Below are 22819 nucleotides of genomic sequence, written 5' to 3'. Positions count from 1 at the left end.
TAATGAAACCTAAAGCACCTGGGCAAACAAACACGGGCGTGTTTCATCGTCAAGCCTTCTTCATTCACCAAACACATCCGTGTTTACATTTGCTCGTGCCTTAAAATCCATTACATTAAGACCTGAGGACGATTCTACGCAGTCTTCTAAAAATCTGTAGTTCTCAAGATTTCTTAAAAAACGTTTCAAAAATAGATGTACAAGCTTGTAGATCTGCTATTTTTTAACAGTCCACACAAAGATCTAAAATGACACGCATGCTTTCCCGGTAGTTCACCCCAAAAATATACTTATTTTCTATCAATTACACAACCCATGAAGCCTTGAATTCATGGAGATTTTTTTGTTTTTGTCGCATTCCTAAGAGAATGATTTGATGACCAACTATAGCAGACAGACCTCAGTATTTAAGTCATGTGCTTCACTTTATCAGCACACACACACCTCTACACCAAACACACTTTATCAGCACACACACCTCTACACCAAACACACTTTATCAGCACACACACCTCTACACCAAACACACTTTATCAGCACACACACCTCTACACCAAACACTCCAAATCTCTGTTCTTTTTATAGCGACCAATTAGAAGTCATCCTTTACAACGCTGACTGTGTAACGAGTCATGTGGTCAAATGTTTGCATGTCTGTCAGCATAATGGATTCAAGCTTCCCTTTAACCCTGGATTCTGTCTGTTGTAGCTCAACTGAGAGGTTCAATACTGTTTCTTTCTCATTTTGACTGAGCCAGATGTGGAGATCAGATGTCATGAAGTCAGATTCAGAAGTTATTTGCCCATTTTATCCCGTAATAGAGCGTAATACACACACACAAATCTCACATCAAAGTTGTAACAAGACTTTTATGTATAAATCAGACACAGTTTTATGACTTATATTACCTAGTACAGCATTGAATTCCCTTGAATTATAACCCCAAAAAAAAGCCTTCAGTAAGAAACTGCAGTTTGTAAAGTACACCAAAGTATGTTGGAAGTTTTACATCACATTAAAATATGTAAAGTAGTTTCAACATGCAAATTTTACTGCTAGAGTATGTCCCTATTCAAACAATGTGTTCACAGATAAGAAAAAGAAACGGCCTCTTAATAGACACGTGTGTGTGTGTGTGTGCGTGTGTGTGTGTGTGTGTGTGATGTCTGCAGGGGGCAAGTATTTTTCTTTTCAATGGCTACACGTGAATTGAATTGACAGGAAAAAAAAACGAAGAAAAAATAACGCACATCCTCCGTCTCTTGGTGCTGAGCCAAACTGTAAGAACAGAATCATGTAAACAAAGGCGGGGCTCACAACTCACTTTATTATGCTTTTTTTATTTTGCGACAAACAGCAGATACAGAGGGTGCGTTCGGAATTGCGCACCAGGAGCGCACTCAACCTATTACTTTGTATTGGCCAGTGCGCTCAGTGCTGTATTTCCGAACGCACCCTCTGTATCTGCTGTTTGTCGTAAAATAAAAAAAACTTGGAGCATACAAACAACAATGGTTTTCATTATGCTGCTGTTTTGTTTCACAGTTCAGTGTCAGAGTTACAGCTTCATTTCTCCTCCCTCTAGTACAGAAACTAGCCGCCGGAGTTCACAGGGTGTAGGTGGGTGTAGTTCAGAGTTGGGTGTAGGTGGGTGTAGTTCAGAGTTGGGTGTAGTTGGGTGAGTCAGAGTTGGGTGTTGTTGGGTGTAGCTCAGAGTTGTGTGTAGTTGGGTGTTCTTCAGAGTTGGGTGTAGGTGGGTGTAGTTCAGAGTTGGGTGTAGCTCAGAGTTGGGTGTAGGTGGGTGTTCTTCAGAGTTGGGTGTAGGTGGGTGTTCTTCAGAGTTGGGTGTAGGTGGGTGTAGTTCAGAGTTGGGTGTAGCTCAGAGTTGGGTGTAGTTGGGTGTAGCTCAGAGTTGGGTGTAGTTGGGTGTAGTTCAGAGTTGGGTGTAGTTGGGTGTAGCTCAGAGTTGGGTGTAGTTGGGTGTAGCTCAGAGTTGGGTGTAGTTGGGTGTAGCTCAGAGTTGGGTGTAGTTGGGTGTAGCTCAGAGTTGGGTGTAGTTGGGTGTAGCTCAGAGTTGGGTGTAGTTGGGTGTAGCTCAGAGTTGGGTGTAGGAGGGTGTAGCTCAGAGTTGGGTGTAGTTGGGTGTAGCTCAGAGTTGGGTGTAGTTGGGTGAGTCAGAGGAGGCGGGTGAGCTCTGCTTCTCATCTTGAACTACATTAGAACAACAACCACAGGAACACATTAATACATATGTTGGACTCTGCGTCGTTTTTAAAACCTTGATTGATTGAATAATTCTATTAGTCAACAAACAAGTCTGTCTGTCTGCCTGCCTGCCTGCCTGGCTGTCTGTCTGTCTGTCTGTCTGTCTGTCTGTCTGTCTTTCTTCCCTCGTTTATTTTCAGTCTGTGTGGATCAGGAGGCACGACCAGCAGCTTAGTGTCTGTCCATCAATCTGTTCCGTCACTGTTGTTTTTAACAACGTGGTGCCTAGAGATCTCAAAGGGCCTGAACATTAAGGGCCCGGCCTTAACCGGGCCCTACTGGGCCAGGCTCGGCCCGACCCAACCCAAACAATTACCATACCTTTAGGCCACTTCGTCATTCTATGTCACACAAAAGTAGCTAAAATAGCCGATCTACAGTACAAGCTCAAAACGCGTGAGATCGGCTATTTTTGCTATTTTTTTATTGGAATCCTGAATGTTTTCCTATTTTTTAATTGGAATCCTGAAAAGTAAAGGTTTTGTTTAATTTCAAATGCATTTAGTTATACTTATGTTAACTTTATGAAATTAAATACAAATACATTGGACATAAAAAAAGACAATAGAATTTTAATACTAGAATTTTAAGTCATTAAAGCGGGTCACGTAGGAGACTCTTTGTGTCTCCTACCGCTGCTGGTTATCAAATTATTGTCTTAGGAATGAGACAAAAACGAATAAATATCCATGAATTCAAGTCTCCATGGAGTGACTAATACATATAGTCCATGAGCCAGAGCCCCAAAATTGAGCAATGATTATCTAAAGAGTGGGCAAAACCAAACCTATATTAAATTGTTTATAGGGTCAATACGAGTAAATAAATATATGATAACCTTTACACAGGAGCAGCTTTTTCATAGTTATCACACATTTTGTGAAAATAAATCACAACATTTAAAAAATAGTTATCATAATGAAACTTCCCCAGTTGATTATCGTATTACAAGTTTTCTGAAATTGTATATTTAAATATGCAAATTTGGGCATGTTTTCCTATATAATGCCTAATTTGCATATTTAAATATACAATTTCAGAAAACTTGTAATACAATAAATCATTGTCTTCATGTAAGTAATCAACTGGGGAAGTTTCATTATGATAACTCTTTTTCACCTGTCATGTACTTGTGGGGAAAATAACAAAATGTGTGATAAATATGAAAAAGCTGCTCCTGTGGAAAGGTTATCATGTCTTATCTTATGTATCTTGTCTGGCTCATGGACTAATAGAAAAAAAGTTATTTTGGGGGTGAACTGTTCCTTTAATGTCCTACTGCACCACGTGCCGTTTTACATTTCTGACCAACAAAGTTTTCAACCAATCAAAAGCCACTTTGAGAGAACCGTCACCACGACGCCTACCGTACCTGTTGTGTCTTTAGCCTTCCGGCCAGCGGGGGCGCTCTTGTGCGTCTTAATGTGGGCCGTCATGTCCTTGCGGAGCGGAGTGGAGTGGTCGCACTGCACGCACGTGTAGCTCCCCCTGGTGTTCACCCACAGAACGCGCCTGTTGTTGCGCGTCAGCAGATCTGTAGGAGGAACACATTCAATCAGGGGAAGAGTTTTAGGTCATTTTACATTTTAGCCACGTTAGAGGCTAGTTAGTATACTACGTATTACTACGTATACTAACCACTGATATAGTCCATGAGCCAGAGCCCCAAAATTGAGCAAAAATTATCGAAAGAGTGGGCAAAACCAAACCTATATTAAATTGTTCATAGGGTCAATACGAGTAAATAAATATATGATAACCTCACCACAGGAGCAGCTTTTTCATGGTTATCACACATTTTGTTATTTTCCCCATACGTACACGACAGGTGAAAAAATGACAAAATTTAAAAAAGAGTTATCATAATGAAACTTCCTGAGTTGATTACTTACATGAAGACAATGATTTATCGTATTACAAGTTTTCTGAAATTGTATATTTAAATATGCAAATTAGGCATAGGAAAAAATGCCCAAATTTGCATAACTTTCCAGAATCAACATTGGACAAAGCCAGAGTCAACATACTTATTTCATTTTGTTAAGATGTTGGATTCAAAGGTTTTTAACGAGGGAATATTCAATATCTGCTCAATTTTGGGGCTCTGGCTCATGGACTAAATGCCTAATTTGCATATTTAAATATACAATTTCAGAAAACTTGTAATACGATAAATCATTGTCTTCATGTAAGTAATCAACTCAGGAAGTTTCATTATGATAACTCTTTTTTAAATGTTGTCATTTTTTCACCTGTCGTGTACGTATGGGGAAAATTACAAAATGTGTGATAACTATGAAAAAGCTGCTCCTGTGGAAAGGTTATCATATATTTATTTACTCGTATTGACCCTATGAACAATTTAATATAGGTTTGGTTTTGCCCACTCTTTCGATAATTTTTGCTCAATTTTGGGGCTCTGGCTCATGGACTAATAGAGCAACATCCTTTCTTTTTCAGAATACTGTTTGTTTTTAGAAGACATTTTGTCACCTTCTTAAAATAATGTAAAGTCATTTTTTGGGGAAAATTATATTTGACATAAAGTCAGGTTTATAATACAAATTGGCCGACAGTAAGTCATTTAATCCTCTTATGTTATATAAGTGTCAGACAGTGTTATTTCTAGGTCAATAGTCATGTATTGTTATAAACTTTTTGGGTGAAACGATTAAAAATATCATATAGTTTGTTTTGGTCATTTCTTTCAGTTTTCTGAAATATCAAAGCCTATTTTATACTCCGACACAATGACAGCGTTGCACGACGATAGTCCATCCAACGCAGCACGCTGTGAGCTTGTAGATCGGCTATTTCTATTTTCTGCAAAGAGATTCGGTGTAGAGGGAAAACCTTAGGGGACCCAGTATACGAGCCCTTGGGGGACCCCGGTCAACTAGAGTTTAACCACTTAAAGCCCGGGCATCCGTATTCTGGGGAAGACTTTCGCTGAAAATAGCAGATCTACAAGCTACCAGCAGGTGGCTTTTGCGAGGCGATGTGAGCTTGTCGATCTGCTGTTTTCAGCGACGATATTTAGTGTAGAGGCAAAAAAAACAAAACAGTAAAGTAACATACAGAAAGTATAGATACAGTATATAGTATAATATAGCTCTTGTTAAAGGGGTAGTTCACCCCCAAACTGACTTTTTTTCCTATGGACTAGTCACCCCATAGAGACTTGAATTCATGGATATGTTTTAGTTTTTGTCTCATTCCTAAGACAATAATTTCATGACCAGCGGTTCCGGTAGGAGACACAAAGAGTCTCCTTTGTGTCTCCTACATCAAATTACTGTCTTAGAAATGAGACACAAACTGAAAAAATCTCCATGAATTCAAGTCTCCATGAGGTGAGTCATCTATATATGAAAAAAAGATATTTTCTTTGGGGTGAACTATCCCTTTAAAAGCTTGAAGGCGTCACCTTGATTCTTCTTCCACACAGCAGAGGGGCCGGAGGCCGCCTGGGGGGCCGATGGGGGGGCCACGGCAGGAGGAGGGGCCTGAGGTCGGGGCGGAGCTTGTGGCTGGTGGGTGTGGTTGTGGAGGCGAGGCGGAGCTGTGATGGCTGTTTAGACGGCAGGATACACAACAAGGCTGTCATTTCTTTTTTCATTCATTCTGTTTTCCATTTCAGTTTCAGTCGGTTAAGTTTATTTTGTTGGAGCAGCACTGCTATAGAAACATACTGTTAGGATTAAAACAACTTTTTAATAGATAGAATTCAAAGATTTGTACATTTTCAAGATTTTTCAAAAATAGCAGATCTACAAGCTATGAGCTTGTAGATCTGCTATTTTTGAATAGCCATATAAATCTAAAAATGACACAGATGCGTTCCCGGATTAAATTAGTTAAAGGAACCATTTTTCAACCTTTATCTTCTACCAATGATGGTCCTCACTAATACAATGCTCATTATGAGATGGAAACATTTATGTCCACTCTCTCTCATTGAGAGACCTCCAGAGGGGGTCCCCAAATGATTTTGGGGGGGTCCACAGATGATTAGCTTTAATGTGCAACACTCATGTTCTCACTCAACAATAAACAAACCAACATACATACAGTATAAGTGTATACAGGGTATCTGTACATTTATAAAGTCACCATTTAAGGATACCTCTAAAATGAAAAATTAAACATTGGCCAAATTGTGAAAATAGCAGATCTACAAGCACACAACGCCTTGTGAGCATGTTACATGCTCACAAGGCGTTGTGTGCCTCAACTCCTACACTTCCAAGTGCTTGTCAGAGTGGGGGGGTCCCCAGTTCAAATATGATTATTTTAGGGGGTCCCCAGTTCAAATGTGATTATTTTAGGGGGTCCCCAGTTCAAATATGATTAATTTAGGGGGTCCCCAGTTCAAATATGATTATTTTAGGGGGTCCCCAGTTCAAATATGATTATTTTAGGGGGTCCCCAGTTCAAATATGATTATTTTAGGGGGTCCTCAGTTCAAATATGATTATTTTAGGGGGTCCCTAGTTCAAATATGATTATTTTAGGGGGTCCCCAGTTCAAATATGATTATTTTAGGGGGTCCCCAGTTCAAATATGATTATTTTAGGGGGTCCCCAGTTCAAATATGATTATTTTAGGGGGTCCTCAGTTCAAATATGATTATTTTAGGGGGTCCCTAGTTCAAATATGATTATTTTAGGGGGTCCCCAGTTCAAATATGATTATTTTAGGGGGTCCCCAGTTCAAATATGATTATTTTAGGGGGTCCCCAGTTCAAATATGATTATTTTAGGGGGTCCCCAGTTCAAATATGATTAATTTTAGGGGGTCTCCAGTTCAAATATGATTAATTTTAGGGGGTCTCCAGTTCAAATATGATAATTTTAGGGGGTCCCCAGTTCAAATATGATAATTTTAGGGGGTCCCCAGTTTTAAATACACTGACCTTGCAGTAGCGACGTGGGCGGGGCACAGGCCACCGTCTGGGGGAGGAGCCGGCAGAGCTGGGACTGCTGTGGTTTGACGACGGCCTGGAACGAGCGGCCGTGATTGGCTACGGAGCCGGAGAGAGGCGGGGCCGAGGACACCGCCTGAGGAAGTGCTGCCGGGCGACCACCAGCAGAGGGCAGCAGCAGTCTGCCCGTGGTCTGGATCTGACCTGAGGGGGGCGCTATTTTCTGCTGCTGCTGTTGTTGTTGTTGTTGTTGTTGTTGTTGTTGTTGTTGTTGTGAGCCTTTCTGCTCAGCAGGGCTGTCATCATCATCATCATCATCATCATCATCATCATCATCATCATCACATTGTTATTGTCATTCAACATAATTGCAATTAAACAATTTAATTGTGTTTTTTTTGGGCGGTGAAACCGCCCCTATAAGTGAGATTTGGAAAAATGTACAAATATCTTGGGCAGTGAAACCGCCCCTAAAAGTGAGGTTTGGAAATTTGTACAATTATCCTGCGCTGTGATTGGCCAATCACAGCCTATTCAGGACTGTGATTGGCCAGTGTCACATGACACATGTGCATAGCCCTATATAAGCAACCATAACTTGAAAAAAAAAAAAACATTGGTTTTTTTCAAGTTATGGTTTTGTCCATCATAAAGAGTGTTTCAATAAATGTATTTATCCTTTGTACATGATTGATCGACTCCATTCAGTATTGTGATTAGCTAGCAAGACACCGCCCACTTCACACAGGGTGTGATTTTTTTTATCTCCGTTTGCCTTTTTAGGTTTTGTAAAACAAAAAACTGCACAGGAAATATGCAAAGACATTACTGAGAATGGCCGCGTTTCCCAAAGAGAATCTGCATAGGGAGTTACGTACATAGATATATATATAAGAAAGGCTAGATGGCTCAAGGGGGCGTCGCAAGCATAGCTCAACCGCGGCCATCTTGCGACAGTCATTCATAACATTATGTCTATGGTGCATGTACTATTGAAATAACCATAGCGTGCTCAAGTTTCAAACGGTTTGGTGTGTTGTAAACACCAAAGATGTAGTTATGATACTGCATACTTATATATATATGAAAATAACATTAAGTATGCAAACCGTTTGAAAATCGGATGAAAATTTAGCACGCTATGGTTATTTCAATAGTACATGTACCATAGACATAATGTTATGAATGAGTGAGCTGACTGTCGCAAGATGGTCCTTACGAAGGCTCCGCTAAGAAGACTGCCTTCAGTTACGGGTGTTTCCCCGAACGCGCACGACACGTAAGCTCCTCCCCCAACACAGCGCTACGCCAGCCTGATCTCCAGAGAACTAGTATACATTGCACGGATCCAGTGCACTTCATTCCGTGCATAGTCGCCTAGAAACCCCGAAATTGCGTGCATATGTACGGCGAGTCCCACGGTGGGCGTAACCAGTCGCAACCCGGAAAAACCCGGAAGCAGAGCAGTCCCCACAACAAAATTTACGATTCTGTGCCTATCGGTACATAACTCAAACGGCGCTGAGTAGGCACAAGGGAATGTCGCAACGTTCGGGACGGCAACTCGCTCGCTTTAGCTTGCTCGGTGGCCCCTTACGTGGCGACAATTCCCTTGAGACTGCGCGCCTCCGAAATGGTTTTGTCACAAAGGGAGAGATGTACATATGCACGGAATTTCTGGGTTTCTAGGCGACTATATGCACGGAATGAAGTGCACTGGATCCGTGCAATGTATACTAGTTCTCTGGAGATCGGGTTGGCTACGCAGTACCTGAACCGGTCGGAGCTGGCCAATCAATTGATGCCAGACTAACCCATTGTTCCGCGCAACTTCCTTATGCGTGTCGTGCGCGTCTTACGCAGCTGCGTAACGCTACGCACGACCTGAAATCTCTTTGGGGAACCTGGCCAATGGCCAATAGCAATACTCAAAATAAACGTACAAAAGAAAACAGGCCATCATTTTAAACTTAAAAAAAACTAAAAAAGTGGAAACAGCCGATCGATATAGATATATATAGATTTCCGCTATTTTTGAAAATGTATGAAAATGTTTACAAATTATGCAAATTAATGATTTAGTGAAATTAGTGATTATCTCACATAATTGCGGTTATCTCACATAATTGCGGTTATCTCACATAATTGCGGTCAGGCGGTGACGTAATCATTATAACGGGCCTACCGGTCAACAGTGGTGGTGGTGGTGGGCGCAGTGCCGGCTTTGGCCTCCAGGGGGGGCTGAGTGTCCATGGGTTGTTCGGCCAGCTTCCCTTTGCTCCGGGACACCTTGGAGCAGGTGTGCAGGTGGGTGAGCAGGCCGCGCAGCGAGCGAAGCTTAGAACGACAACTCTCACAGCTACAAACGTTTGGAGAAATGACAGGAGAAATAATGATGATGATGGCAAAACATCTGTGGTGTAACGGTGTTCACATTATTCTTGGCCCCTCCTCATGGCGACACCATTGTCCCCCTCAAAAAAAGGCCTCAGTGGCCTTCATGCCCCAGCTGACTGACCGTACCACTTCCTCCTCTGTCTCTTTCTTATCAACATGCAGACAGTGTCTTTTGTTAAGATTCAGAAGTCCCCATTTAGACCTAGAACGCATCTGTGTCACTTTAGATTTATTTGGCTATTCAAAAATAGCAGATATACAAGCTCATAGCGCGGCACCGAGTGCCGCGCTACGAGCTTGTAGATCTGCTATTTTTGATTTTTTTTTTTTTTTTTTTTTTTTGATTTCTTTTAGGATTTTGATTTTTTTAGACGCGGCCTCAGGTCTTAATGGGTTAAACCAATCCAGTGACTTTGATTGGTGCAGGGCTGAGCGTGGATCAGATGGTAAATACCATCATTTATTTATTTCACTGCAGATAGTCTACATATTAACTCACTGAGTGACAGAATTATTTCTGGCCAGTGCGATTTTCTTTCTTTTTTTCAAAGTAAAAAAAAAAGTGCTTTGGAAGCGAGATACAGACTTTTTCAGTTATAAGTTATACAAGGAGTGGATGGAGCTGCAAATCTTCAGATAATGATATCTTGGGTTCTGAACAAAAACAAGACCAGGAGACCTGGTTCTGCCAGACCCAAAATGAAGTCCTAGTATGTAACACACCTACAAACCACTTTATAACTGAAGTTCATGATGTCATGAATAGTTCGTCACTTTTTTTTGGCTGGGGCCGGAGGACAAATGACCCCTGCCCATGTATGGACGAAACAGATACAAAGCCTCATGTAAGCCAGACCCCCATGGGTCTGGCAAAAATATATATATGTTTTCCAAAAACACGTGAAACACGTGAATGGCACTAAATGAGTACATCCTTAACCCTTAAAGGAGAATTTTGGACTAAAGTTTTCTTACCTTTTCTATGACGTTATGATATCTTAGGATGAATGGTACAGTAGAAAATTTTCATAACTCCACCCCTGAGCCGCCACAGCTTAAAAGGTGCGCGGATAGGCCTTAGGTTAGATCACATATTTTAATTTTTTTTTTTTTTTTGTGAGATCTGACGTTCATAGTGACAGAACACTATGCAACCAAAAAAAAAAAAAAGTGTTCTGTCACTATGAACGTCAGATCTCACCAAAAAAAGAAAAAGAAAAAGCTATTAAAATATGTGATCTAACCTAAGGCCTATCCGCGCACCTTTTAAGCTGTGGCGGCTCAGGGGTGGAGTTATGAAATTTTTTCTACTGTACCATTCATCCTAAGATATCATAACGTCATAGAAAAGGTAAGAAAACTTTAGTCCAAAATTCTCCTTTAAATTCATTTAATTCTTTCAATGGACTAAAATCTTGCCATAATGTTTGTGATGATGTCATAATTTTGTATTTATTTTAATATTCCTATTAAAGTTGTTTTGTTTTGATTGTGTTCCACTTAGATTAGCCATGTAAAGCGACTTTGAGTATTCAGAAAAGCGCTATATAAATCTCAGGTATTATTATTATTGTCTCCGCCGAAGGTGGAGAATATGTTTTCGCTTCGTCCCGCCGTGTGTGAGCAAACATTGTTAGCCAAGCTAACATTGGGCAAGCTCCACGTGACACGTGTCAATTTGTTGACACCAATGCCTCTGATTGGCTAGAGGGACGCGTGACGAAATAAAATTCTATAAATAGGTGTGTCACTTCAAAAAGCCTTTACTTTTTGAAGTGAGGTAAAACAGGATCAATCAGACTTGATTGGAACAGTACCTTCAGTAAGTCCAAATCACCCGTCTGTGCGTGTGTGTGTCCCTCTGAGAACACCTAACATTGGTCAAGCAAAGGCGCAGAAGGCCAAGCCAAAGCTAAGAAAGCATACTCATCTACAACAGTAACACAGAAGAGGACTATAGTTGAATTGATCCCACAACAAGGCCGAAGTCTTAATACGTGTTAATATGTTGACACCAATGCATTTGATTGGCTAGAGTTGATACACCTTTTTATTTAACTAAAATATATATCTTTTACTCTACTGTATCTCATTAGTTATTGCTATGATAATATAATTGCTATAGTCTGCTGGCGGAGACTTGTGCTCCGAGGAGCACATTTTCTAGTTATTAATGTTTGTGACGATGTCATAATGTTTGTGACGATGTCATGCAGTGTGTGATGACATCATAACGTACAGGAAGTAGACGTTGGGTTTGTGGTGTTCTCTCATGTGTTCCATCAGGTTCTTCATGCTGGGCAGAGAGGCTGGGCATCCCACCGCCGAGCAGCTGAACGTCTTACCTACAAAACACACAGAGGAGTCGCCGTTAAGAGAGACTAGTTGTTCTCAAAGTGGGGTCCGGGGACCCCCTAGGCTAGGGGTCCTTGGTGGGGTTTCCAGGGGGTCCCCAGCTAAAGTAGTTAATATAGCGTAAAAATGGCAGAGCTACAAGCTCACGACACGTTGCAACGCGCCGCGTCGTGAGCTTGTATGTCTGCTATTTTCGATACGCAAAGACACCGTCATACGGCCAAGCACAAATGAAGCTTTAAGGTCGTAACACACGCGACGCGTTGTGAGCTTGTAGATCTGCTATTTTCAAATAGCTGATGTATACGTTAAAGTACTCATGTGGCCCCATAGTCGCTTCTTTTGGGCTGGTTTTCCTAGACCCGGTTGCTTGTTTCTCTCACAGAATCTGGCAACACTGAACACGCGGCGAGCGGTTCGCGCGGGCGGTGCCGCTCGGATCAGCGGCGATCGCGCCGCGATCGTTGTCGTTTTTTTTTCCTCCTGCGCGGTGCGGTGAAAAGAAAAGCTCACCACAATCCAGCTCTTGCCGCCCGCGCGCCGCGTGTGTGTGTCTGCACAAACGAGCACGCGCGCAAGAATTTCACGGGGGCCGCGACCCACCTGCCTCACCGACCCTCAACTTCTCCACGCGTCCCAAATAAATCGCCCGCCTCTCATTGAAAATAAATGACATAGGCGCGTTGGCCGCTTGCCGTGTGAAAGGACCTTTATACAGCTGTCTGTCTGCGTCTCCTCCTGATCAGTGCTGAGTACGGGTCTGGTTCGCTCTGTGTTATGATAAACAGAACCTGTCTGTCTGTCTGCACTGTGTTATGATAAACAGAACCTGTCTGTCTGTCTGCAGTGTGTTATGATAAACAGAACCTGTCTGTCTGTCTGCAGTGTGTTATGATAAACAGAACCTGTCTGTCTGTCTGCAGTGTGTTATGATAAACAGAACCTGTCTGTCTGTCTGCAGTGTGTTATGATAAACAGAACCTGTCTGTCTGTCTGTCTGCAGTGTGTTATGATAAATAGAACCTGTCTGTCTGTCTGTCTGCAGTGTGTTATGATAAACAGAACCTGTCTGTCTGTCTGTCTGCAGTGTGTTATGATAAATAGAACCTGTCTGTCTGTCTGCAGTGTGTTATGATAAACAGAACCTGTCTGTCTGTCTGCAGTGTGTTATGATAAACAGAACCTGTCTGTCTGTCTGCAGTGTGTTATGATAAACAGAACCTGTCTGTCTGTCTGCAGTGTGTTATGATAAACAGAACCTGTCTGTCTGTCTGCAGTGTGTTATGATAAACAGAACCTGTCTGTCTGTCTGCACTGTGTTATGATAAACAGAACCTGTCTGTCTGTCTGTCTGCAGTGTGTTATGATAAACAGAACCTGTCTGTCTGTCTGCAGTGTGTTATGATAAACAGAACCTGTCTGTCTGCAGTGTGTTATGATAAACAGAACCTGTCTGTCTGTCTGCAGTGTGTTATGATAAACAGAACCTGTCTGTCTGTCTGCAGTGTGTTATGAGAAACAGAACCTGTCTGTCTGTCTACAGTGTGTTATGATAAACAGAACCTGTCTGTCTGCAGTGTGTTATGATAAACAGAACCTGTCTGTCTGCAGTGTGTTATGAGAAACAGAACCTGTCTGTCTGTCTACAGTGTGTTATGATAAACAGAACCTGTCTGTCTATCTGCACTGTGTTATGATAAACAGAACCTGTCTGTCTGTCTGCACTGTGTTATGATAAACAGAACCTGTCTGTCTGTCTGTCTGTCTGTCTGCAGTGTGTTATGATAAACAGAACCTGTCTGTCTGTCTGCAGTGTGTTATGATAAACAGAACCTGTCTGTCTGTCTGCAGTGTGTTATGATAAACAGAACCTGTCTGTCTGTCTGCACTGTGTTATGATAAACAGAACCTGTCTGTCTGTCTGCACTGTGTTATGATAAACAGAACCTGTCTGTCTGTCTGCACTGTGTTATGATAAACAGAACATGTCTGTCTGTCTGCAGTGTGTTATGATAAACAGAACCTGTCTGTCTGCAGTGTGTTATGATAAACAGAACCTGTCTGTCTGCAGTGTGTTATGATAAACAGAACCTGTCTGTCTGTCTGCAGTGTGTTATGATAAACAGAACCTGTCTGTCTGCAGTGTGTTATGATAAACAGAACCTGTCTGTCTGCAGTGTGTTATGATAAACAGAACCTGTCTGTCTGCAGTGTGTTATGATAAACAGAACCTGTCTGTCTGCAGTGTGTTATGATAAACAGAACCTGTCTGTCTGTCTACAGTGTGTTATGATAAACAGAACCTGTCTGTCTGTCTGCAGTGTGTTATGATAAACAGAACCTGTCTGTCTGCAGTGTGTTATGATAAACAGAACCTGTCTGTCTGTCTGCAGTGTGTTATGATAAACAGAACCTGTCTGTCTGTCTACAGTGTGTTATGATAAACAGAACCTGTCTGTCTGTCTGCACTGTGTTATGATAAACAGAACCTGTCTGTCTGTCTGCAGTGTGTTATAATAAACAGAACCTGTCTGTCTGTCTGCAGTGTGTTATAATAAACAGAACCTGTCTGTCTGTCTGTCTGCAGTGTGTTATGATAAACAGAACCTGTCTGTCTGTCTGCAGTGTGTTATGATAAACAGAACCTGTCTGTCTGTCTGCAGTGTGTTATGATAAACAGAACCTGTCTGTCTACAGTGTGTTATGATAAACAGAACCTGTCTGTCTGTCTGCAGTGTGTTATGATAAACAGAACCTGTCTGTCTGTCTGCACTGTGTTATGATAAACAGAACCTGTCTGTCTGTCTGCAGTGTGTTATGAGAAACAGAACCTGTCTGTCTGTCTACAGTGTGTTATGATAAACAGAACCTGTCTGTCTGCAGTGTGTTATGATAAACAGAACCTGTCTGTCTGCAGTGTGTTATGAGAAACAGAACCTGTCTGTCTGTCTACAGTGTGTTATGATAAACAGAACCTGTCTGTCTATCTGCACTGTGTTATGATAAACAGAACCTGTCTGTCTGTCTGCACTGTGTTATGATAAACAGAACCTGTCTGTCTGTCTGTCTGTCTGTCTGCAGTGTGTTATGATAAACAGAACCTGTCTGTCTGTCTGCAGTGTGTTATGATAAACAGAACCTGTCTGTCTGTCTGCAGTGTGTTATGATAAACAGAACCTGTCTGTCTGTCTGCACTGTGTTATGATAAACAGAACCTGTCTGTCTGTCTGCACTGTGTTATGATAAACAGAACCTGTCTGTCTGTCTGCAGTGTGTTATGATAAACAGAACATGTCTGTCTGTCTGCAGTGTGTTATGATAAACAGAACCTGTCTGTCTGCAGTGTGTTATGATAAACAGAACCTGTCTGTCTGCAGTGTGTTATGATAAACAGAACCTGTCTGTCTGTCTGCAGTGTGTTATGATAAACAGAACCTGTCTGTCTGCAGTGTGTTATGATAAACAGAACCTGTCTGTCTGCAGTGTGTTATGATAAACAGAACCTGTCTGTCTGCAGTGTGTTATGATAAACAGAACCTGTCTGTCTGTCTGCAGTGTGTTATGATAAACAGAACCTGTCTGTCTGTCTGCACTGTGTTATGATAAACAGAACCTGTCTGTCTGTCTGTCTGCAGTGTGTTATGATAAACAGAACCTGTCTGTCTGTCTGCAGTGTGTTATGATAAACAGAACCTGTCTGTCTGCAGTGTGTTATGATAAACAGAACCTGTCTGTCTGTCTGCAGTGTGTTATGATAAACAGAACCTGTCTGTCTGTCTGCAGTGTGTTATGAGAAACAGAACCTGTCTGTCTGTCTACAGTGTGTTATGATAAACAGAACCTGTCTGTCTGCAGTGTGTTATGATAAACAGAACCTGTCTGTCTGCAGTGTGTTATGAGAAACAGAACCTGTCTGTCTGTCTACAGTGTGTTATGATAAACAGAACCTGTCTGTCTATCTGCACTGTGTTATGATAAACAGAACCTGTCTGTCTGTCTGCACTGTGTTATGATAAACAGAACCTGTCTGTCTGTCTGTCTGTCTGTCTGCAGTGTGTTATGATAAACAGAACCTGTCTGTCTGTCTGCAGTGTGTTATGATAAACAGAACCTGTCTGTCTGTCTGCAGTGTGTTATGATAAACAGAACCTGTCTGTCTGTCTGCACTGTGTTATGATAAACAGAACCTGTCTGTCTGTCTGCACTGTGTTATGATAAACAGAACCTGTCTGTCTGTCTGCACTGTGTTATGATAAACAGAACATGTCTGTCTGTCTGCAGTGTGTTATGATAAACAGAACCTGTCTGTCTGCAGTGTGTTATGATAAACAGAACCTGTCTGTCTGCAGTGTGTTATGATAAACAGAACCTGTCTGTCTGTCTGCAGTGTGTTATGATAAACAGAACCTGTCTGTCTGCAGTGTGTTATGATAAACAGAACCTGTCTGTCTGCAGTGTGTTATGATAAACAGAACCTGTCTGTCTGCAGTGTGTTATGATAAACAGAACCTGTCTGTCTGCAGTGTGTTATGATAAACAGAACCTGTCTGTCTGTCTACAGTGTGTTATGATAAACAGAACCTGTCTGTCTGTCTGCAGTGTGTTATGATAAACAGAACCTGTCTGTCTGCAGTGTGTTATGATAAACAGAACCTGTCTGTCTGTCTGTCTGCAGTGTGTTATGATAAACAGAACCTGTCTGTCTGTCTACAGTGTGTTATGATAAACAGAACCTGTCTGTCTGTCTGCACTGTGTTATGATAAACAGAACCTGTCTGTCTGTCTGCAGTGTGTTATAATAAACAGAACCTGTCTGTCTGTCTGCAGTGTGTTATAATAAACAGAACCTGTCTGTCTGTCTGTCTGCAGTGTGTTATGATAAACAGAACCTGTCTGTCTGTCTGCAGTGTGTTATGATAAACAGAACCTGTCTGTCTGTCTGCAGTGTGTTATGATAAACAGAACCTGTCTGTCTACAGTGTGTTATGATAAACAGAACCTGTCTGTCTGTCTGCAGTGTGTTATGATAAACAGAACCTGTCTGTCTGTCTGCACTGTGTTATGATAAACAGAACCTGTCTGTCTGTCTGCAGTGTGTTATGAGAAACAGAACCTGTCTGTCTGTCTACAGTGTGTTATGATAAACAGAACCTGTCTGTCTGCAGTGTGTTATGATAAACAGAACCTGTCTGTCTGCAGTGTGTTATGAGAAACAGAACCTGTCTGTCTGTCTACAGTGTGTTATGATAAACAGAACCTGTCTGTCTATCTGCACTGTGTTATGATAAACAGAACCTGTCTGTCTGTCTGCACTGTGTTATGATAAACAGAACCTGTCTGTCTGTCTGTCTGTCTGTCTGCAGTGTGTTATGATAAACAGAACCTGTCTGTCTGTCTGCAGTGTGTTATGATAAACAGAACCTGTCTGTCTGTCTGCAGTGTGTTATGATAAACAGAACCTGTCTGTCTGTCTGCACTGTGTTATGATAAACAGAACCTGTCTGTCTGTCTGCACTGTGTTATGATAAACAGAACCTGTCTGTCTGTCTGCAGTGTGTTATGATAAACAGAACATGTCTGTCTGTCTGCAGTGTGTTATGATAAACAGAACCTGTCTGTCTGCAGTGTGTTATGATAAACAGAACCTGTCTGTCTGCAGTGTGTTATGATAAACAGAACCTGTCTGTCTGTCTGCAGTGTGTTATGATAAACAGAACCTGTCTGTCTGCAGTGTGTTATGATAAACAGAACCTGTCTGTCTGCAGTGTGTTATGATAAACAGAACCTGTCTGTCTGCAGTGTGTTATGATAAACAGAACCTGTCTGTCTGTCTACAGTGTGTTATGATAAACAGAACCTGTCTGTCTGTCTGCAGTGTGTTATGATAAACAGAACCTGTCTGTCTGTCTGCAGTGTGTTATGATAAACAGAACCTGTCTGTCTGTCTGCAGTGTGTTATGATAAACAGAACCTGTCTGTCTGTCTGCAGTGTGTTATAATAAACAGAACCTGTCTGTCTGTCTGTCTGCAGTGTGTTATGATAAACAGAACCTGTCTGTCTGTCTGCAGTGTGTTATGATAAACAGAACCTGTCTGTCTGTCTGCAGTGTGTTATGATAAACAGAACCTGTCTGTCTGCAGTGTGTTATGATAAACAGAACCTGTCTGTCTGTCTGCAGTGTGTTATGATAAACAGAACCTGTCTGTCTGCAGTGTGTTATGATAAACAGAACCTGTCTGTCTGTCTGCACTGTGTTATGATAAACAGAACATGTCTGTCTGTCTGCACTGTGTTATGATAAACAGAACCTGTCTGTCTGTCTGCAGTGTGTTATGATAAACAGAACCTGTCTGTCTGCAGTGTGTTATGATAAACAGAACCTGTCTGTCTGCAGTGTGTTATGATAAACAGAACCTGTCTGTCTGTCTGCACTGTGTTATGATAAACAGAACCTGTCTGTCTGCACTGTGTTATGATAAACAGAACCTGTCTGTCTGTCTGCACTGTGTTATGATAAACAGAACCTGTCTGTCTGCACTGTGTTATGATAAACAGAACCTGTCTGTCTGTCTGTCTGCAGTGTGTTATGATAAACAGAACCTGTCTGTCTGTCTGTCTGCAGTGTGTTATGATAAACAGAACCTGTCTGTCTGCAGTGTGTTATGATAAACAGAACCTGTCTGTCTGTCTGCACTGTGTTATGATAAACAGAACCTGTCTGTCTGTCTACAGTGTGTTATGATAAACAGAACCTGTCTGTCTGTCTGCACTGTGTTATGATAAACAGAACCTGTCTGTCTGTCTACAGTGTGTTATGATAAACAGAACCTGTCTGTCTGTCTGCAGTGTGTTATGATAAACAGAACCTGTCTGTCTGTCTGCAGTGTGTTATGATAAACAGAACCTGTCTGTCTGTCTGTCTACAGTGTGTTATGATAAACAGAACCTGTCTGTCTGCAGTGTGTTATGATAAACAGAACCTGTCTGTCTGTCTGTCTGTCTGCAGTGTGTTATGATAAACAGAACCTGTCTGTCTGTCTGTCTGCACTGTGTTATGATAAACAGAACCTGTCTGTCTGTCTGTCTGCAGTGTGTTATGATAAACAGAACCTGTCTGTCTGTCTGCAGTGTGTTATGATAAACAGAACCTGTCTGTCTGTCTGCAGTGTGTTATGATAAACAGAACCTGTCTGTCTGTCTGCAGTGTGTTATGATAAACAGAACCTGTCTGTCTGTCTGCACTGTGTTATGATAAACAGAACCTGTCTGTCTGTCTACAGTGTGTTATGATAAACAGAACCTGTCTGTCTGTCTGCACTGTGTTATGATAAACAGAACCTGTCTGTCTGCAGTGTGTTATGATAAACAGAACCTGTCTGTCTGCAGTGTGTTATGATAAACAGAACCTGTCTGTCTGCAGTGTGTTATGATAAACAGAACCTGTCTGTCTGCAGTGTGTTATGATAAACAGAACCTGTCTGTCTACAGTGTGTTATGATAAACAGAACCTGTCTGTCTGCAGTGTGTTATGATAAACAGAACCTGTCTGTCTGTCTACAGTGTGTTATGATAAACAGAACCTGTCTGTCTGCAGTGTGTTACGATAAACAGAACCTGTCTGTCTGTCTGTGTGTTATGATAAACAGAACCTGTCTGTCTACAGTGTGTTATGATAAACAGAACCTGTCTGTCTGCAGTGTGTTATGATAAACAGAACCTGTCTGTCTGTCTGTGTGTTATGATAAACAGAACCTGTCTGTCTACAGTGTGTTATGATAAACAGAACCTGTCTGTCTGCAGTGTGTTATGATAAACAGAACCTGTCTGTCTGCAGTGTGTTACGATAAACAGAACCTGTCTGTCTGTCTGCAGTGTGTTATGATAAACAGAACCTGTCTGTCTGTCTGCAGTGTGTTATGATAAACAGAACCTGTCTGTCTGTCTGTCTGCAGTGTGTTATGATAAACAGAACCTGTCTGTCTGTCTGCACTGTGTTATGATAAACAGAACCTGTCTGTCTGTCTGCAGTGTGTTATGATAAACAGAACCTGTCTGTCTGCAGTGTGTTATGATAAACAGAACCTGTCTGTCTGTCTGCAGTGTGTTATGATAAACAGAACCTGTCTGTCTGTCTGCAGTGTGTTATGATAAACAGAACCTGTCTGTCTGAAAGTTGGTGACACATTGTTTGCAGGCAACTTGAGGAAAGTAATCAACCTTCCTTGCGCCATCATGACATACAGTATAATAACTAAACAAAACTAAAGCTGTAGGTTTTGCATATGAAGGTTGGTGTGTGTGTGTGTGTGTGTGTGTGTGTGTGTGTGTGTGTGTGTGTGTGTGTGTGTGTGTGTGTGTGTGTGTGTGTGTGTGTGTGTGTGTGTGTCTCTCTCTCACCTGGTAGAGACTGAGCAGGTATCTCATGGTCTTTGATGTGGGCGTGGTATGAAGGAGAGTCAGTGAACACTCTCTTACAGCCGTACAGAGAACACTTCATGTGGGTTCTCCTGGGAGCGGTTCCTAAATTCAAAATAACACATAGAACACTTCATATATATGGGTTCTCCTGGGAGCAGTTCCTAAAGTCACAATAATATGCTTTATACAGTTATAATATATATATAAACTAGTTACTGTCACATCTTAACCCATTAAAACCCGAGGCTGATTCTATTCATGTATTCTACAGCAGAAAATATTTTCCCAGAAGGAAAACATGTTTTTTGGTTGCTCCACAGCGCCCTCTACAGATCTGGTCGATGGAATTTTTTTATTGACCAGATTTTTCCAGTGAAATATTTTATTTTCTGGCCAAAAAGTGTATTATACGGAGAAGGTGGGGTGCTGAGAGGCTTCCCACCTCCGAGAACAGACTTTCAACAACACAAAACAGCCTTTGTTTCGGTGAGTAGTGAAGTGGTTTAGTTTATTTTCACTTCAGTTGGAGCCCTCACAGGGCAGTGGAATTCTTTGTCTATGAGCAGAGCCCAGAGCCTGGCAGAGCGTTAGAGAGCTCACTAACGCTCTGGACCAGGGCTAGGGGGCCTCCAGGCCAGGGGGGCCCCAGCTAAATATGTTATAATACAGCATCACAATCATTTTAACAACTGTATCCATTTATGCGTTGGCTATTCAAAAATAGCAGATCTACAAGCTCACAGCGTGGCACGATGAGCTTGTAGATCTGCGATTTCTGTTTTATTTTTTTGACAAATATCGAAAATGTTTGATTTTTTTAAAATAATTTAAAATCTTTTTACATAAATCTTCTCTCATGGGGGTCCCTTGCACAAAAACAACTTCAGATGGGGGTCCACGGCCAAATATATATCAATTTGGGGGTCCTTGACAGACATTTGAGAACCACTGACAGACTGTAACGGACACTAAACGTGTCAGCTCTAAAATGTTGTCAAAATGAAGACAAACTTTTCGCTTCTCACTGAAACAAAGACATTTTCATGATGTTGAAAGACTATTCTCCACGGTGGGACACATTTCACAACCCTGTATTGTGTAAAATACACTTTTTGTCCAGAAAATTAAATATTGTTGACCTGACGGATATTTGTTGTAGTTTACTCAAGTGTCTGTTACACAGATCAGACCTGTAGGGGGCGCACCTGAGTCAACACAAATAATATCCGTTTGATCGACAATATTATTTTATTTTATGGACAAAAAGTGTATTTTACGCAAAAGTTTGGATAGTGAGAGGTTTGCCACTTTGCCATGGAGGAGATTATTATTTTAACGTCATAAAACTGTCTTTGTTTTAGTGAGAAGCTGAAAGGTTTCCTTTATTTAGACTAAAGTTTAGACCTCACACGTTTAGTGGACGTTTCAGTCCATGTGAGGCTAAAATGCATATAGGGCTGAAGTGGTTAATATATGTTTTGTAATAATAATCAAAATCTACAAAGTAACTAGTAACTACAGTTTTCAAATAATCATAGTGGAGTAAAAGTACAATATGTTGTCTCTGAGATGTAGTGGAGTAGAAGTAAAAGTATTGAAATTTGGATTCCAATAACGTTTTTTTTTTTTTAAATACCTCAAAACTGAAAACTGTACTTAAGTACTGTACTTGAGTAACTGTACTTAGTTACTTTAACACCACTGCATTTTACTTAGCCCTGAAACCATGACTGTCATACCATGATGACAGTCATGGAACCACTTGTTCCTGGTTTAGGATTGTTTACATTTACAACTCTTACATCTACATAAACGTTCAGATTTCAAATATAAAGTGCTGACCCTAAAGCCACGGATGTAACAAGTTCAGGCGCAACAGGTTCAAGTACCCGTATCTTCCGTATTGTTCAATAAAAACCTTTTTAATCCGATCGGCGGACATTTTCTATATATATTTAATGTATCAGAGTGCAATACACCTCCCATCCGATAGGGGCGCGTAGTTGAAAGCGTCGGAGTAAATGGCCTGCGATCGGATTAAAATGCTTTTTATTGAACAATACGGAAGATACGGGTACTTAGACCAGTTGCGCCTCAACTTATAACATCCGTGGCTTGGGGCTCAGCACTTTATATTTGAAATATGAACGTTTATGTAGATGTACGGGTTGTAAATGTAAGATATTCTCAAACAAAGGAACAAGTGGTTCCATGACGCTTGTGACAGAGAGCGTCATGTGAACCATGGATACATTGTATCATGTTTTACCTTCGTTACTGTTTGAAACCAGCCTGGAGGCTGAGGATGATGAGGAGGAGGATGACGTCATCTGTAGCAGGAGATGAAGAGGATCTCTGATCACTTATTGTTATTATTGTAATTATTATAGATATTATGATTTTAATATTTTTTCACCAACAACAAACTGACAAAATATAAACATCTACCCACAATGCA

At 41.3% G+C, this 22819-nt stretch overlaps 1 protein-coding gene across 1 annotated transcript; it reads right to left on the bottom strand.

Annotated features, from left to right (window-relative positions):
• Nucleotides 1–1462: 1462 nt before the first annotated feature.
• znf414 (zinc finger protein 414) lies at nucleotides 1463–22819 on the bottom strand. The gene is made up of 8 exons (XM_080433859.1): nucleotides 22631–22819; nucleotides 20341–20463; nucleotides 11827–11932; nucleotides 9376–9549; nucleotides 7182–7486; nucleotides 5694–5837; nucleotides 3639–3800; nucleotides 1463–2212 (listed from the first exon to the last, which is right to left on the bottom strand). Exons 1-8 carry the CDS (start codon nucleotides 22689–22691, stop codon nucleotides 2151–2153), a joined length of 1137 nt encoding a protein of 378 aa, XP_080289985.1. The 5' UTR covers nucleotides 22692–22819; the 3' UTR covers nucleotides 1463–2150.

The sequence above is a fragment of the Gymnoscopelus braueri genome (genome assembly GCF_963280865.1).
Source record: "Gymnoscopelus braueri genome assembly, chromosome: 1".
NCBI classification, from domain to species: Eukaryota; Metazoa; Chordata; class Actinopteri; order Myctophiformes; family Myctophidae; genus Gymnoscopelus; species Gymnoscopelus braueri.
Note: the sequence above shows the minus strand (reverse complement) of the source record. Positions and strands in the feature narration are given on the sequence as shown.

Excerpts from the sequence above, each read along its gene's own strand:
- znf414 (XM_080433859.1), bottom strand. The coding sequence starts at position 22,691 with ATGACGTCATCCTCCTCCTCATCATCCTCAGCCTCCAGGCTGGTTTCA. Across the intron at positions 3,801-5,693 it reads TGTGTGGAAGAAGAATCAAG|ATCTGCTGACGCGCAACAAC; the intron begins GTGACGCCTTCA and ends TTCCTCCTACAG. Across the intron at positions 2,213-3,638 it reads GAAGGCTAAAGACACAACAG|TTCAAGATGAGAAGCAGAGC; the intron begins GTACGGTAGGCG and ends GTTCTAATGTAG.